Raw genomic sequence first — 18,919 nt, forward strand, 5'->3', positions numbered from 1 at the left:
GTGCCCCCTAGTTCTAGTCTCCCCGACCAGTGGAAACAACCTCTCTGCCTCTATCTTGTCTATCCCTTTCATTATTTTAAATGTTTCTATAAGATCCCCCCTCATCCTTCTGAACTCCAACGAGTAAAGACCCAGTCTACTCAATCTATCATCATAAGGTAACCCCCTCATCTCCGGAATCAGCCTAGTGAATCGTCTCTGTACCCCTTCCAAAGTTAGTATATTCTTCCTTAAGTAAGGTTACCAAAACTGCATCCAGTACTCCAGGTGCGGCCTCACCAATACCCTGTACAGTTGCAACAGGAAAAGGTGAAAGGGACTTACCTGTTGGATACCCGTGCCTCAAGCACCCTCGTCTATGCAGCTAACCCCGCCGCCTCACCTCTGTCTAGCGGGGTCCCCTACAACTTGGTGGGTTTCACAGGCACTGAGCATGCTGGCTCATTCTCCGTTCCGCTCTCTATTCGTTTAGGAACACTCCACACCAAGTGGACTTGTGTCCTGATGAAGTGGGAACAGGGAGGGAGAGGGATCCTGGGAGCTGACTTCATTCGAGGCCACGGGATCCTAACGAATTTAAGAAATCATTGTCTTTGGGGGTCAGTATGTATGGGACAGGAGAGTGAGGTGATGGTTATCCCAGAAAAAAAGAGGAAAAGGGACGGTGTGCACCATGAAGTCAAAGGAGGGTTACGAGCTTGAATCACTGGTCAGTAACACTCCGATGGAGTACCAAGAGTATCTGAGGGCAAACCTTGCAGCTTTTGCCACTCACAAACACAACTGTGGGAGAATAAACGGGGTCGAGATTAGCATAGATGGGGACCCCATGACCCGACCACAGAAACAGTATAACTTTCTCAGGGAGGCAGAGGCGGACATGGAAACAGCCTTGGGTTCCTTGGTTAAACAGGGGATATTGAGACCAATAGCTACCCATGTGAACTCTCCCTTGTGGCCGGTTAAGAAACCGGACAACTCCTGGAGAGCCACGGTGGACTATCGAGTACTCAACCGTAACATCCCCGCCCGTGCACCCACTGTTGCTGCTGTCGCTGATCTCATTGGAAGTATCCCAGCCTCCACGACCACCTTCACGGTGCTGGATATTTCCAACGGGTTTTGGTCCATACCTTTAAGAAGGGAAGATCAGTACAGGTTTGCTTTTACCTTTAAAGCACAGCAATACACTTGGAACTGTCTCCCTCAGAGTTTCCACAACAGCCCTAGCATTTTCCACCAATGTATGGCCAACTGTTTAAAGAACTTCAGCAGACCCCAGCAGCTGATACTGTATGTGGACGACCTGCTCCTATTCACCGATGAGGGAGAGGAGCATGGCCCACTGCTGGCTGAACTGCTGAAAGAAAAAGGGTTTAAAGTGAACCCCAAGAAGGCACAGATCGGCCAGAAGGAAGTAAAATTCCTGGGACTGGCTCTGCGCGCAGGGGAAAGGGCCATTGACAAAGCCAGAAGGGAAGCAGTGCAGAAGTTACCAGCCCCCAACACAGTAACAGGAGTAAGATATTTTCTAGGGCTAACCGGGTATTGCAGAGATTTCATTGAGGATTATGCAGCCACAGCAGCCCCTCTGCTCCGACTCCTACACAAGGGAGTGGAGTGGGATTGGGACGAAGGGTGTGAGGCAGCATTTATCCAGCTCAAGAATGACCTGCAGATCGCGCCAGCTCTAGGGGCTATTGATGGGGGAAAAGAGTTCTTCCTGGAGGTAGCAGCCAGTGGGGACAGCCTGAGCGCAGTACTGCTCCAGGAGCGGCACGGCCGGCTAAGGCCAGTGGTCTACTCCTCCAGGATACTCATGGACATGGAGAAGGGATACTCCAACTGTGAGTGGCACCTCCTAGCCACTCATTGGGCTGTGAAAAGATCACTGATCTTCACAGGGGGGGGTTCCCTATCACACTCCTTACCCACCATACGCTCACCCAAATGCTCCTGGATGGGAAAATCAAGGATGGGACGGTGAGCTGTGCCCACATTGCTTGCTGGACTCTACTCCTCTCTCAGATGGACCTAAGGGTAAAGGCAGCTAACATGATTTATCCAGGTACAGCCCACCGGTGTTCCATAGAAGGGGTATGGGAAATTAACATAGGCTTTCGGGCCGGGTTACAGCCCACAGGCTGAGAGGTCTATGTGGACGGTTCAAACATGGTATCAGCGGGCAAATGACACACAGGCTGCGGAGTTTATGACCCAGAGGCAGGCATTGCCCTGGCGATTAAACTCCCCAGTACTATGAACGCCCAGCATGCTGAACTGTCAGCGGTGGTGTATGTGGTCACACACCCCGAATAATTCCCTACCCCATACACGATTTGCTCGGACAGTATGTTCACATGAAATTTGTGTACGGAGTACCTGGCTATCTGGTCCCGTCGTGAATACACATCTGCAGATGGGAGACCCCTGGCAATTAAGCCTTTACTGGAAAAGATCATGACAGCCATGGGGGAGGAAGGGAAGATCTATATAGATAAAGTGAAGGCACATTCCACCACTGAACCCCGCAGCGAGGGAAACCAGCAGGCTGACATGTTGGCCAAGCAGAGTGCCTGCATGGGCAAGCTCTGGGATCCGTACAACCCAGGACCCATCGCAGCAGTCAGGGGCAGAATTGGAACGACAGGGAGGGCAGGGGTCCCATTGCCCCCGGACCTGAAAACGGTTCAGACCCAGGACCCCGTCCTCAAAAGGGGAAAGGGTAGATGGCTCGTACGGCACCGCAGCTATTGCCATTAAAGAAGGCATGCTGTTCAGGGGGGAACAATGGGTAGTGCTGCAACAATACCAGAGAGAATTTCTCCAGCTGGCCCATGAGGGTCCAGGATCAGGACACCCCAGACCGGAGACAACTTGGCAACAGGTGGAGCAGGCAGGGTGGTGGCCGGGACTCAGGAAAAATGTCCGCGAGTTCTGTGCTAGCTGTCTGGTGTGCGCTGCCAACAACCCTGACCCCCGGAAAAGGAAGGTGTCTATGGGACATATCAGGAGGGTAGAGAGATCCTGGCAGTCGATCCAGGTCGATTACATCGGGCCCCTACACACTGTCCAGGGAGGCTACAAGTACTGCCTAGTATTGGTGGACGTGTTCACCAAATGGGTGAAAGCCTTCCCATGCCGAACAGCCACTGCCCTAGGACCAGCTAGGATCCTGGTCAGGGAAGTGTTCTCCCGATGGGGACTACCACAGTACGTGGAGTCATCCGGGCCTATGGAGTGTTTAAACCGCACCATAAAAGAAAGGTTACGTAAAGAGACAGAGGACTCACCCAAGAGGTGGGTAGAGGTCCTACCACTGGTCCTTAAGGGGCTCCGGGCCAGCCAGTCAAAGAGCACGGGGTACTCCCCATACAAGCTCATGACCGGCAGATCCATGCGAACCCCCACCCATGTACTAGCCCCAGTACTCACGGAAGGTCAGCTTAGGGAAGCGAGCCGGGACAGCTTTTTCAGGAACTTGTTTGAATACCTTAAATAAGATTTACTGGCAGGCTGCTAACAACATGGGAAAACAGCATCGGAGCAATCGAATGCTGCTAGAACCCCGCAAACACCACGAATGGGAGGTAGGGAACCAGGTCATGGTACGGAACTACGCTCGAGTAGGAGTTTTTGAGGTACTGTACATGGGACTGTACCACATTGTCGACAAGGCAAGCCCCATGGTCTATGCCGTGAAAATGCCCGCCGTATAAAGTGGTTCCACATAAACCAGTGCAAACTTTTCAACCCCGGGATAGCAGCTAAGCATAAGGGACAGCCAGAAAAGGTGAACCGTGCTAAAGGCAGGGACCCTCAGCCAGCAGCCCCCGACTGTGGAAATTCCACAGGGGACGTGGCAGACCCACAGACTGCACCTAGAGGGGCAGTAGACTGTGTTACTGGAGGGGCTATCCCCCAATCATTTGGAACTCGTACGCACCCCCAGTAGCCAGAACCTTGAGACGAACTCCCCGCATGCCGCGGCCTAAGGCACCGTGGTCGCCGGCGCCCCAATTCAAGTGATTCGGCCCCGGGAGAGGGACCAGCCGCGAAAGGGTACCAAAATCAGGGACCAGCCTGCGAGCAGGAACCGCCAGCCGGTAGCCTTGGGCAACGAGGGACCCCCAGAAGAGATAGTAGTGGACCAGCCACCAATTGGGAGTCCCCAGCCCGCAGCCCTCGAACAGGCAGAACCCCCAGGGGGCGAAATGAACCTGGCAGCCACCCCCAAAGGAGCGGTGTGCTGTAGCACCGGATGGGACGTTCCCCCAATAGTGTGGGACTCAGACCCACCTCCGGTCAGGACACTCCAGGTCCTGCGGTACAGGCCGACTTACTACTGGCCCCGCTGGAAACCCAGAGGCCAGAGAAGAAAGGAGAAGGACAGAAATTAACCAGGCCACCCGGAGACTGAACAGCACGATATGAGTTAAAGTGTGTTTAGTAAGAATCTAGCGTAGTGTTTGATGAGAATGTTTTGATGAATATAGAATGCAAGAGTTTCGGCCAACAGCTGGTGACTAAATAGTGACATATGTACTAGTTATTGGGGAAAGGAAAAGAACCCATCTTGTAGGCAGTAAGAGAAGCACTACAAGAATGATAAGAATAAAATGGCTAAGGGATTGAAGTTAAAAACAGACATCCGTTCCCACAGGAACTGGATAAGACGGCCAGTCGATTAAAGACTTAATTGTGTTCTCCGAGAAGAAATGAGCCTAAATTGGAATTCGATCACCTTTTGTCAAGCCAAAGAGCTTTTCTCAGGGCTTGACAATCTGTTTTATGTGCCCCTACAGGAAGGAGAACAACATGAGAAGGGTCCTGTTCCTGCTCGCCCTGATAAGGATGAGCAGCAGCAGCCGAGGAGACGTGGAAAAATCCCTCATCTATGGGTGCTCGGGAGAGAGAGCACCGATCGTAATTGCTGGGGGTGGCACCCCGGGTTGGAAGAGCTCGCCATTTACGCCCACGAGGGAAGGTGGCCGGGGTGGCTGGGGTCTAACTCCACCCGCTACTCCAGTCAGGAAGGGTTTACCTATGGGGAGCATCCGTTCCATGCCCCACGATACGGGTCATTACTGCGCGGGTCAGTGTTACGTAGGGAAAACGTGTGTGTTTGATTTGTAAAGGGCAGATTCCCCTGGGTAGATGGTGATGGCTCAGGAAGCTGAGCAAGGACGCGGGGGACCAGGAATCGGACTGGGAAAGACTCGGTAACGACACGAACCGTACCATCACAGGGACACGGGGAGGAGTGGAGTGAAGGTGTGTTGGAATAAGTGGTGGGAGTCCAAACAGGGAATTTACATTTGCATGTGGGGGTCAGAGGAGACCTGTCCCACAGGCATATCAATCACCTTCACCAGGCAATGGTAAGATGATGGGGTAGGGATGGGGTGGGATTCCAGCCTACACAGGTGTGCGGACCCACACTCCCCACTCCCAATTAACGCCACCGAACTTAGAGCACATATTAAGAAACCCCTGCCCACGACCCCGCCAATACGAACAATAATAGAGGTGTCCTACCATCACCAAGGGACTAGGGAACGGATTAGTATTGGTACTGACCAAAAAGGTGTTATACAGTTATTTTAAACCTTACCGTGGTGCACTTACCTGCATGGTGCCCAAAGGAAACAGAGCTATTATACAGGCCCTACTTAGAGAAATGTTCAAGAAATTTATGAGTTAGACTTTGGGAACGTAGACAAAGCAGATCTATACACCCTATATGCTAGGGACACCATGGGGACGGGGAGACCTAGAAGGGGAACCTTGAACGACATTTTTACTGCATATAATACAGGGTCCTCTATGATAAATAGCCTGGATGATATAGAACTGCAAACGCGGATAAATGGTCTAAAGAACCAACTGAGAAAGATCCTAAAAAAAGAAAACACAGTAGTAGGCTCAGAGCTACACGAGGACCAGGCTATGACAGTCCATTTAAAGGAAATCGTGGCTGAGCTGGAAAAACATGCACAGTCAGTGAATGCACTCATACGGAAGGATAGAAACGCTTCCCCGACCAGGCTGCACAGAATGAGGTGTATGTGCTGTATGGGGCATGGTTGTTGAGCGAGGGCCGCAACAACCTGGAGGATTTAAAACAAGGTTTAGTCCCCTCCTGGATCAGTAACAATCACCTCGCAGTCCTCCACCCATACAGTAATCCACTAAGCCTGTGCCAGCTCCGCCTAGCTCCTGTCCCAGTAGATCTAATCATACCATTATGGGGATAGTACTAAGGATACCGGTCATGGGTGAGATAGCCCGACCCGCACTGGTATACAGGGTAGAGAACATTGGAGTCATTCAAGGAGGTGCACACGTTTGTTTCACAGCGGTTCCACCGTATGTCATAAAGTGGGTGCACGCTATGACAGGTGCTGACCTCTCCGGGTGCTGGAGCTGGAGTGCACACATAACACTGTGTCCCCAGCACTTGAATGCCTATTCTAAACCACAGTGTGGGTTTAAAGCTGCTGGTGCACAGCCTATTAACTGTACCATGGAGGTAATGGCACAAGACCATGTCCCTCCACAGGTAGCACACATAGGGGGTGGGACATATTGTGTCACCACCAGTGCGCCCCACTACCAGCATGGATACTTCTGGTGTCCGGTGAGTGGCAGCAGTTTTTGTTTTAAACCTGAGGCATCAGTTCAAGTGGCCAAGGAACGGATTGTCCCCATTCCTGGACCCTCCACTATTCACCTCACTGTGAGAGAAAACATCACAAACCTGCAGGATTATGTTACACATTTGGCTATGAAATTGCCCCTCTACCCGAACATCTTACCACTCTGCTAGCAGCTGTAGTAATCTCACAAAAACATTTCTATACTCTAGAACAGAAAACAACTGAGATAGGGAGAAAGATTCTAGAGATCACAATTCCGCCTTGGTGGGACATTTTCAGGAATATAGAAGTTCCTGCCGGGATCAGAATAGCTTACCACATTTTGGTTGTCTGCCAACTCGCGATTATTCTTTACTTATGGTATCTCACTTGCCGAGTGAAACGGCGAGGCCGTCAGGTCAGGCACCAAAGGGTGCTGCACGCTCCCTGGCCAAACTTGGGGATTGCGCAGGGAGGGGTCACACCATACTAACATGTTTGATTTGTTTTAACTTTTACCTGCTGTAAAAACGCAGAAATCGAGTGTTGCAAGAATGTTACTTAAAAATGTGTTTAACTATGTACCTTTATTTTACTGTAAAAGCAGAGTAATATGGAGGGCTGTCGGACCCCCTCTATGTGTAACAGAATTTGATGGACTGTATTTTCATGTAAACTGCATTGCATTTCAAAGCAGGATGCATGTTAAAGTTATAGATAGATAAATACAGGGAAGGTTGACTCTTGGGAGATCAGGAATTTTGCTCACCTAGCATGTAGAGTGTCACAGGAGGGAGTGAGGGGTTGCAAAATTCGTGGGAAAACCCCTCCAATGTTTGGACTCATTGGAAAGGAAATTTAATTTGGAGCTATCTTCCAGAAAATTTGAAATCCTAAAGTGCACATGGAAGAAACTACGAACTTTAATCGAATTTGTGATTTTACAAGGCAGATTGAGTCTGTGTGGGCAAGGCTAAACAACTAAAGGATAACTATCCTGCAAGGAAGCCAGTTTGAGTATTGAAGCTGTCTGGGGTATTGAAACTAAAGTAAATTGTCTGGAGAATTGTGGATATTCGAAAACCCTTCTCCCCAGGAGACATTAACATAGCAACAATTGACCCAGAGACAGCTAGCCATTATCCTGATCTGGAAAACCATTCCAGCGCATACATAATAACAATGGCACATCCAGCCTGCATGAAAAACCAAAGCACAGACAGACACTGCAAATACCAAAGCTAATATTTCCATCAAGAAACAGACTTAGAAGATCGACACATCTGAGACAGGTCAACATTTAATGAGCCCGTCAAATTATGACAAAGAAATATCAAGCCCACCAAATTTAAACAAAGAATCAGGGGCCGATTTGGCCCAAAGATTAGAACAGCTCAAAATGCATAACTGGGCCCTGCTTTAACAAAGGGTATGCTACTGCCCCAGAAGACACTGCTAGGGATGCTTAGCAGAAGGTATGCACACAGCAGCCTAGCATCAAGAAGGGAGAAAGACCACCGCAGCAGTTTTTAAACTGACTTCTCCAGCCTCGACATCCTGCTATTGAAAAGGAAGGAAGAGCATCACCATCACGGCAGCAACCGACCACAGCCAACGTGGTACCACCAAAAACACCGCGATCGATCAACTTCGAAACAAAACTCCACAAGGAAGAAACCGAAGAATCGAAAGTTTCTACTCTGCAACCTAGCCCTGACTACCATCAGGTGAAATCATTATCTAAAAAGACTTTGAAACCTATTTCTAACGAAAGAAAACGGGTACTTATCCCATAAGTCCAAAACGCGCCTTACCGCATCAGCGGACACCACCCAACTGAAGATTGCGCAGTAAGAAGTCTTCTCCGATGTTCGGGATACGGCAAGCAGAACCTACAGAATCCAGCGAACCCCGAAATCGCGAACCACCGCTAACTACCAGTAAAGGATTGGTAAGCATAGTCTCTGTTTGCCCTGGAGTCTAATCCAGTCAGTGTTAGGTATTGGGAGGTGGGAGGTGTATTATTCACTGTAACCCCGTTGAATGTGTGATGTACTGTTCTTTATTTGAGTCATTATAAGTTTGACATTGTATTTTCTTGTCTTTAATAAAACCAAAGTTCTTTTGCACCAAACCAGTTGTCTCTTGCATTTTATCACATCCCCCAAATAAATCCAGAGTCTAGAACCCAGAGAGTGGGAGCAATTCGAACCGCTCAGGTGGTCAGAGGTGAATCTAACTTCCACACCACTCCCTAGAGCAGGTGTCCTGGGTAACCGCCTAAAACAGGTGTTGGGCCCCTTAGATGTCTCAATGAGAGGCCCAACATGTGTTTTAGGCCCCCTTGCAGAAACTGGTTTCAAGTGAGTGGAGCAGATCCACCTGGGATTCTTAAACAATCTAAATAGCAACCATCACTAAAAGGTAAGTTTAAAAAAAAATGAAATTATTAAAAGCGGCAGCAGATCTCACAAAATAAGGCCCGAGGACCAATTTTGGACCGGCCCTGAGCCCCCCAGTTGGGGCGGCTGCTTGTTATAGACCCAGAAACAGGCTACAACCAATTTACATCCCCATGTGGTTTTTGCTAAGCGGAGACTCCCTTAATTTCTTCTTCCTCTTTATGTCTCCTTTTGCCATACACCATTTGCTCCATTGGTGCCACTCCGAATAGACTACTAGAAGGTGCATGAACACAGCACAAGAAAGATTCTCCTGACTTATTTCCCTTCATTTCACAAGAACGAGAATGGGCTCCCTAAGTTTGAGATTCGTAACGTATCGCCCTCCTGTATAGTTCAGAGACGTGGACCATATACAGTAGACAACTCAAATCGCTGGAGAAATACCACCAACGATGTCTCTGCAAGATCCTGAAAATCCCCTGGAAGGACAGACGCACCGTCAGTGTTCTCGATCAGACCAACATCCTCAGCATCGAAGCACTGATCACACTCGACCAGCTCTGTTGGGCGGGCCACATTGTCCGCATGCCTGACACAAGACTCCCAAAGCAAGCGCTCTAATTGGAACTCCTACACGGCAAGCGAGCCCAAGGTGGGCAGAGGAAACATTTCAAAGCCTCCTTAATAAAGTGCAACATCCCCACTGACACTTGGGAATCCCGTTGCCCAAGACCACCCTAAGTGGAGGAAGAGCATCCGGGTAGGCGCTGAGCATCTCGAGTCTCAGCATCTAGAGCATGCAGACAACACGCGCAGGCAGCGGAAAGAGCGTGCAGCAAACCAGACTCCCCATCCTTTCCTTCAACGACTGTCTGTCCCACCTGTGACAGAGACTGTAATTTCCGTATTGGACTGTACAGTCACCTGAGAACTTACTTTTAGAGAGGAAGCAAGTCTTTCTCGATCTCAACGGACCACCTATGATGATGATGATCATATAACAAACGACAAACATGACCTCATAATGCAGCTAACCATAATAGCACGAGATGTCTGCTGTATCAAAAACATGGGTAACAGCGAGAACGTTCATAGCCCCTGCACGCATAGAATTCAAATAATGGTTGATACATTTTCCTAACTTTCCATCACATATCATTATATCACTAAACAGCAGAGGTACATTCGCATTCTCTGTATATTACCTGAACATCTCATTGCCAATTGTAATTATTTGTCCATCTGGCAATGTGTAGTGTAGTTCTCCACCAGTTTCAGAGCTGCCCAGTTCAGCTTCAAAGTCTCGAGCAACATAACAGTGCTTCTCCTTGATATCTCGGACAATTTCATGCTCTGCAGTAGTATTAAATGAGTAGCCCCTTTCTTTCAATAGCTGCAAAACCAGAAAGTTATTTAACATTAACTTTTATTTACTCAGTAGAACACCAAACTGCAAAGGAATATACCCCCCTTACAATAAAACCTTGATAAATGCAATACAATCTCAAGGTTCAATTTCCATTCACTTCCACTGTTTACAATTTTTAGTATAAACATATTTTTGACATAAAACCAGAATAACTTATGGTCATTTCCCAATACAGCATTGCTGCCTCCGGTGAAGCAGAAAATCACCTCAATAAGTGTTGTTACTGGGCTCCTCCACAGGCAGCAGTGCCAGTGGGTGGAAATATAAATGGCATTGCCACTATAATCTTTTCCAGTTGTAAGCAGACTAGGCTCACTTAGCCCACCCACTGAATTTTCATGCAATGTCCTCGACACACCTCCCCCGACTTCAGGGAGGGGCAAAGGTTTTCCATTCGCAGCTTTCATACAACTGGACAACATTGCAATAGTGACTGCATTTCAAAAATAATTAATTGGCTGTAAAGTTGTTTTTTTTTAAAATTCTCTCATAGGATGTGGGCGTTGCTGGCCAGCATTTACTGCCCATCCCGAATTGCCTTTCAGAAGATGATGGTGAGCCACCTTCTTAAACCACAGAGGGCCGTTAAGAGTCAATCGCATTGCTATGGGTCGGGAGTCACATATTGGCCAGACCGGGTAAGGACGGCAGGTTTCTTTCCCTAAAGGACCATAGTGAACCAAATGGTTTTTTACGGGACAATCTTCATGGTCACCATTATTGATACTAGCTTTTTATTTCAGATTTATTTAATTAGCTGAATTTACATTCCCCAGCTGGTAGGATTTGAACTTGTGTCCCTAGATCATTAAGTTCAGGCCTCTGGATTACTAGTCCAGTAACATAACCACTATGCGACCATAACCCTATAGTGCTTTAGACTATCCTGAGGATTTGATAAGGCACTAGATAAATTGAAAGTTCTTTCTCTTTTTCTGTCTTCTAATTGCAGACGGACAGGGTTGATTGCCATGTGAAAATCAGTTCATAAAATGTAACTGGATTGGTAAAAAGATCACAATGTTGTGATGATGAAATAGGCCACTCAATCCCTCGAGCATGTTCCGCCATTCATTTAGATAAGAGCTGATCTGTATTTTAAGTGCATCTGTCTGCTTGGTTCCCTAACCCTTAATTCCCATGCCTAACAAAATCTAATTCATTTACACCAAGGCCAATGAATGCAATTACATAGTCAGTAGAAACATTTAAAAAAACCTGTTCTTGGGATATGGGTAATACTGGCAAAGCCAGATCCCCAGTTGATCTGAGGTGATGGTGAACTTCTCCTTGAAGTGCTCCAGTCCTTATGGTGATGGTGCACCCACCCAACCTGCTAGATGTTCTGTTTATTTTAAAATAAAAATCTTACACACCGTTTTAAGATATTCTGTGAGATCTCGACCAGCCAGATTTAAGCGTTGTATGGCATGAGGGAGGCTGTACCCTTCATACACCGGTACAGTGTGTGTGACTCCATCTCCAGAGTCCAAGATTATACCTGTCATTTGGAGAAAAAAAAAAGTCAGAGAGTGCTTAAGATCTAGTAGTTTGGGGCATAGAAAATGTTGGGAATGTTATCAAACTCTTGAAACTGTGTATTTCAGAACATTAGTTAATTACTAAGAGTTTTGGGGCCTTTTTCTGCATCAAGGTCAATCTATAAATGCAAGTTGTTGTTGTTGTTGAGCACTTTGATAAACATAACCAAAAACTCGGACTCCAAATTATTTTGATTTTCCTAGTTTATATTCGGTTGATAGAATTCTACCATTAAATCTCTAGCCTTTCACGACTCAGGACGTCGCAAAGCGCTCTACAACCAATGAAGTACTTTTGAAGTGTAGTCACTGTTTTAATGTGGGAAACGCGGCAGCCAATTTGGGCACAGCAAGTTCTCACAAACAACAATGTTTTGTTGATTGAGTGATAAATACTGGCCTGGACGCGAGGGATAACTCTCTCGATAAATTGAAAGTTCTTTTTTTTTCTGTCTTCTAATTGCAGACGGACAAGGTTGAGTGCCATGGGATCTTTTACATCCACCTGAGAGAGCAGACGGGGCCTCGGTTTAACGCCTCATTCAAAAGATGGCACCTTCGACTGTGTAGCACTCCCCCAGTACTGCATTATGTCAGCCTAGATTTTTATGCTCAAGTTTCTGGAGTGAGACATGAACCCACAACCTTTTGACTCAGAGGCAAGAGTGCAACCCACTGAGCCATGACTGACACGGTTTCTGTAACTTTCCTGTTCTGACATGCCCTTCTCATCTCTTCATAGAGCAAACTGTCTATCCTTTCTATGCTGACCTGGTGGCGTATAGCATACCCCTAGTGTTAGCTGATGTTGACAGTGGGTGTCTCCAACAGGATGAGTTCCACTCATAGCACTAACATGCCTCACCTTAAAAGTACACATTGAAAAAAAAAAATTCATATACCTGTAGTTCTCCCTGAAGAATAAAGTGCTAAGACAGCTTGCATGGCCACGTAAGAAAAGGGTACATTAAAGACTTCAAACATGATTTCAACCATTCGCTTTCGATTCTGGTGTGGGTTCATGGCTGCTTCGGTCAGGAGGACTGGGTGCTCTTCTGGGTCAACGTGGAGTTGATGATAAAATGTATGATGCCAGATCTGAAATAAATATATTTATTATTGAATCCTTTATTGTTTTCATCAAACAATATTCAATAAATTTGCTTTAGCTGTCAACATGGCTCCATGTCGTTACTCTCACCCCTGAACCAGAATGGTTGAGAGTTCAAGCCCTCCTATGAATTTTAAAGCACAATCTAGGCTAATCGTTTTTTGCAATACTGAGAGAGTGCTGCATTGTCGCAGGTGCTGTCTTTCAAGTGAGATACTAATTTGAAGCCCAGTTCAACATGTAAACGATTCTTGACGTTATTTGAAGAGGAGCAGGGGAGCCCTCACAGTGCCCTGGCCTCGACCAATAATTGTTCCTTTATCTCATCTGATGTTTGTGGGAACTTGCCGTGTGCAAGTTAGATGTTGTGTTCGATTACACAACAGTGACTTCATTATCTGTGAAGCACTTTAGGATATCTGGAGAACGTGAAAGATATAATATAAATTTCAAGTTTTTTTTATGTGCTCAGAATGCAGGCAAAACTGCATTTATTGCTCATCCCTAGTTGCCCTGAGAAGGTAATGGTGGGCCTTCCTTGGATTCCTGAAATTTTTTGTGGTGATGGTGCTCCCACAATGGAGGTAGGAGGGAAATTGCAGGATATTGACCCAACCACAATGAATATATGTCTAAGTCAGGATGGTATGCGACTTTAGGGGATCTTGGAGATGACGGAATTCCCAAGATATTGCTGCTCTTATCCTTCTTGGGAAGGAGGAGGAGTGAGACAATGTCTAAAGTAAACAGCAAAAATAGATCTGTGAATTTTGATCCATCTGTGCAGTACTGTATTTTGTATATTTCTTACTTTATTTACTTGGAATATCTATGAATGCTTTCTGAATAGGGCCATAATAACAAAATCAATTTCTGTACACTGTTTAAAATCAAACGCTAAGCACAAGGCTCACATAATTTTCCAGAATATTTCTATCAAAGCCAGAGCTCATTTCAGTTATGTTACTTTGGGATGGGCCGAGTTACACAGAAACAGGCCAGTCAACCCAACTGGTCTATACCAGTGTTTATGCTCCACACAAGCCTCCTCCCACACTACATCATCTAACCCTACCAGAGTAGATGGGTAGATAAAGGATTGCTAAATTTTTTACTTGGGAGAGTGGAACATGTGGGTGGGGGGGGAAATCACTTCTGAAAATCATGTGATGCAAAACTATTTCATGTAAAATTTAAAGTTTTGGCTGTAATGTAGGATTAAAGAAAGGGAGAAGAACATTTTAAAATGTATTTTTTTAATCCAGTTGTAAGAAAAGCTGTGCTAATCTGACACTATAGGGTTAATGTAACTGAGGAAAAGGAGAATTTCTGAAACGTGTTCATTGGGCCTTGGTTGAACTACTGGCTTTGAGGGGACTTTGGCAAGCAAAGGCTTTCTAGATAAACAATTCTTCTGAACAGCAGAAGCATGCAACTAAATTTATTGACAATAAAATGATCATTCAAAATGATAAACGCTGATTTTGATAAGTATGTTTGTATAGTTTTATTGGGCCCAAGTTTGCGTAGGAGTTGCTCCGTTTTTTTGGGAGCAACTAGATTTTTTTGGAGTATCTTAAAAATCGTAATTCTGCCCATTTAATTTGCTCCAGTTTAAATGAGTTAGTTAGGTTTTTTTTTTAAGTTTAGTTTTTTTTCCAAAAGGGGGCGTTACCAGCCACTTACGCCTGTTTCGGCCATTTAACCAAGTTTAGACAGCTAAAAGTTACTCCAAACTAACTTAGGCCAGCATAGGTGGTCACTTGTGGCCGCACAGTAAAACCTTGCGGTGAGCTAAGAAATCAGCACAAGTAAGTACATTTAAAGCACAATGCACTAAATAAAGCACAAAAATAAGCATTCAATAACAAATAAAAAATACAAGGAAGCTGAGAGGACCTGCACCTAGCACCAAGACTTACAAAGCACTAAACAGCTAGATTACAAATGGATTGGTAAACTAGCAAATACATTATAGCAAGTCCTGTAAATAAGAGTTTCAGCAAACCTATTTTACAGAATTCCTTTTGAAAGCAGATGAAGAGTAAACTTGAATGTAAATCAAACAAGAATTTAGGACCATATCAATAAATAAATAAAAAACAGAAGTCCTACCTTCAGGAAAGCTTTACTGTAGAAAAACACTAGCAGCAGGCCGCCGATGAGGGAGCCCATTCGGCCAGGGCTAGGGGCGGTAAGACCCACACCGGGAGGCGAGGCTCAATGTGGCATCGGTAAGGGGGAGGGGGGGGCGAGGCTGAACGCGGCATTAGTTAAAAAGGGGGGGTGGGGGGCTGAACGCGGCAGGGAAAGCCAATGAGGAAGCCCATTCGGCCAGGACTAGGGGCGGCGTGCTTCGGGCCTCTCCCACACAGCCTGCAGAGATTCTGGGGGCGAGGAGCACGCATGTGCAGAGGTCCCGGCACTGTTTTCAGCGCTGGGACCTGGCTCCGCCCCCCCCACTGCTTGTGCTGCTACGCCAACGCCTGTGACGTTCCAAGGAGCGGGGAGAATACCGAGGTAAGTTTTTAGTGTAGAAAGTTTTAACCGGGGGTTGGGGGGCGGCAAACTTGGACCCATTAAATGTATAAATTCACTGAAGAGGCATTAAATGGATCAGATAAACTTAAAGGGAGAGGATCTTGCCTTGATTCTGGAAGTTAGTGTTCAGAAGTTTAATTTGGAAATAAAGAGAAGTTTCATGAGAAAGATGCTTGTAAACCCAGTGTTAGGTTCAAAATCTGTTCAGATAGGAGACAAGCATGATTGTGGCAGCTAAAATAATGATAGTATAATTATAATGCATGTAAACTGATAACTAAAGTTAAAACAGCAAGCCAACTAGAAAGAATACTACAGATGATTCATTCAGGGTGTGTTCAGAGGTTAGCAACGAAACAGTGTGCAAATATTTTAATTTAATAGTATCCAAAACAGTACCTTGTTGGAGTCCTCCCAAAGTCAACAGTTCAACCAAGGGTCAAGACTCTGAACATATTCCAGAAGTTCTCCTTTTTCTCAGTTACATTAACCCTATAGTGTCAGTACCTATGACACCTTGGGGCGAGCCAAGAGTTAAATGGGTTAACGGGGTTGGCATATGTAAGATAATTCAAGAGCCAAATTAAGCATTCTACAAAAAAACCTTAGAATCAAATCTAAATTTGAATCTGTTACGCTTACATTATTCTCCCCATTTCTCAAAGGTACGGTACAAATGGGTGACCACCGCTGTCCAATACCTCATCCAAATAGCTATGCCTTAAGTTAAGGATTGGCTGGCTATTTGACTTTGGGGGCATTGTGGCCGAGTCCAAACACTAAGTGTAGAAAGTTCAAAGAAAGCTTAATTCCCTTGTAGATTCTTGTGTGCACTATTCTTACACAGTTGCCAATCCATTTAAAATTAGATACTCACAGCCCTGTAGCATAAGGTAGCTTTGCAATTGTATATGAACTTCACCAATTGGAATCTCCACCCTCAAATGCCCACATCCATGCACTTTACAGCCGGGATGTGCAGGTAGAAATCAGGAGTGGGAACCCTGACTGATTTTATCCAGCTTACTAACGTTGGTCAGTTAGAACATCCCAATGCTGCCCTGGCGGAGACCAGCAAATTCAACACCAGGGAACCAAACCTGGGGCTTTATGGTCCGTACGGGTAAGGGTCTTTGCCCATTAAGCTTTGGAGAAATATATGCTAAATATTCTGAAATCTATAACTGTCAAAGTAAAATCTGTTTCGCCCAAGCGTACCTTTTCTATTTCATCCCAGTTGGTCACAATTCCATGTTCCAACGGGTAGTGCAAGGAAAGAACACCTCGCATGTGCTGAGCATCATGGCCAACATAAACATCTCGCTGATTCCTCCCATTACAAACATTCTGAAGACAAAACAAAGAGAATTGGAAAACAGGTTAACAGATTGCCTTGACCATAGAGTCAGGCTGTGTTATGTTCTGATATTACAGGGTCATTTTCTAAGTTCACACTACCAGGATTATATATCCATTTGTAAAAGTGTGGGCAGCGTGAATCTGGAAAAATTGGGATTACGATTACACACACACTTATATAATGTCCCTCCCATAGAATAATGTCTCAGTGCATTTCACAAGGGGTACAAGTGGATGACAATAAGAAACTAGAGACCAAAAGATACAGGTGATAAATCTTTTAGGAAGATTTTGAAGACGAGGGGGTGAAATTTCTCTTGGGCGAGTGTGCAAAATGGGCGACAGCACAACGGCATTCTGTTTAACACTTTCCCAAATGGGTGGACTATCGCCTAAGGTAAATCTCACCCCAAAATGTTTTAAAAAGGGAATTTCACAGGACAGAGATGGGACTCTGCAGCTGGTGTTGAGGTGGGCGGGGAAGCATAATCTAGAATCAGGAGAATAAAATTGGACTAGGTAGAATGGCCACTCGCCCTGTATTCGTCTCCCTTCGACACCTTCCCAGGTTGGCCAGCAGGAAGCCCTATATTGCACTGGCTGGAGCTGGTGAACTGCAGCAGGAATCCTATTTGGGGTATGCAGCTTGGCAGTGGCAGTGGCCCGGCCCTTGAAATGGATTGGGCCTTCCACTGGTAGGAACAGGCAGATGTTTTGCTCACTGCTCACTGTTCTATGCCTGGAGTTAAAATCGGGAGAGAATCTGCAGAGCACGTGAGAAACACTAGTTTTGAAATAGGAGAGGGTGGAGGAGGCATTGGAGGCTGAGCAGGAGGCCTTGGCTGGGGTGGAGATCAGGGTGATCTCCTGGACTAGTTTTGATCACTTAGATGGGTCGGAACGGAATTTCCCAGATTTTCTCTCCCAAATTGGCCTGGGTTTTTTAGCCTCTCCCAGAGATTACATGGTTTTGTGTGGGGTGGAAAGTGTATATACTGTGATACACAAGGTATCGCAATGGTGGGACAGGCTTGATGGACTTTATCTGTCCATCATTGTTCATATATTCATTTTCGGACAGCCAGATTTGAGACACTGTACATGTTATGTCTTGAATAAAGAATCTGACCAGATACTGTAAGCTCAAAGTAATGTGTGACCGTAGTCCTTTATTACAGGTCTCCAGAGTGCATCTCCAGCCTGTGAGGCCTCCTTATGTACAGGTGCTCCCAAGGGATTGTGGGATCCCTTGGGACACCAGTGGTTGAGCCCTCCTGTGGTTAAACAAGGTATTTACAGGTTTATATATATAACAACACTCGCCCCCACCGCCAAAGTCAATAGTGTAACTATTTACAATGTGAGTCGATCTGGGGCCTTCCTTTCCCTGGTTGATTGTCTCGATGCAAATGCTGGTTTTGTTAGGCCCTCGCTGGGCTGCTGCGCAGCTGGCCTTGCAGGGCTGCTGGGAGTGGTGAGTCCTGCTGGGCTGCTGCAGGTGATGGGTTCTACTTCGTGGTCAACCACTGGGTCAGTTGCCACTTGTGTGTGTTAGGGGGTCGAAAAAGGTGGAGTCTATTGTGGATTGCTTTGGATAGTCCGTGAATCTGAGTTTGGTTTCGTCCAAGTGTTTTCTGCAGGTAAGTCCATTTGAAAGTTTGACCAGAAACACCCTACTCCCCTCTTTGGCCACGACAGTGCCGGGAAGCCATTTGGTACCTTGTCCATTGTTCAATACAAATACAGGATCATTAATCTCGATTTCGTGTGACACATTTGTGCAATCATAATATGTATTCTGTTGAAGCCGCCTGCTCTCTACCTGTTCGTGTAGATCAGGGTGGACTAACAAGAGCCTTGTCTTAAGTGCCCTTTTCATGAGTTCAGTGGGGAGA

The 18,919-nt window shown here is 46.2% G+C and overlaps 1 protein-coding gene across 4 annotated transcripts in view; it reads right to left on the bottom strand.

The window, feature by feature from the left end:
- LOC139267356 (uncharacterized) overlaps positions 1 to 18,919 on the bottom strand; it is a 177,815-nt gene that overhangs the window by 23,940 nt on the left and 134,956 nt on the right. For all 4 annotated transcript variants that reach the window (XM_070885560.1, XM_070885561.1, XM_070885562.1 and 1 more), the window contains 4 exons: positions 16,884 to 17,012; positions 12,916 to 13,111; positions 11,849 to 11,973; positions 10,249 to 10,436 (listed from right to left, as the gene is read on the bottom strand). In XM_070885560.1, coding sequence (XP_070741661.1) covers positions 10,249 to 10,436; positions 11,849 to 11,973; positions 12,916 to 13,111; positions 16,884 to 17,012 — 638 coding nt within the window. The remainder of the gene's footprint in view (positions 1 to 10,248; positions 10,437 to 11,848; positions 11,974 to 12,915; positions 13,112 to 16,883; positions 17,013 to 18,919) is intronic.

This window comes from Pristiophorus japonicus, chromosome 7 (genome assembly GCF_044704955.1).
Source record: "Pristiophorus japonicus isolate sPriJap1 chromosome 7, sPriJap1.hap1, whole genome shotgun sequence".
Classification (NCBI taxonomy): domain Eukaryota; kingdom Metazoa; phylum Chordata; class Chondrichthyes; family Pristiophoridae; genus Pristiophorus; species Pristiophorus japonicus.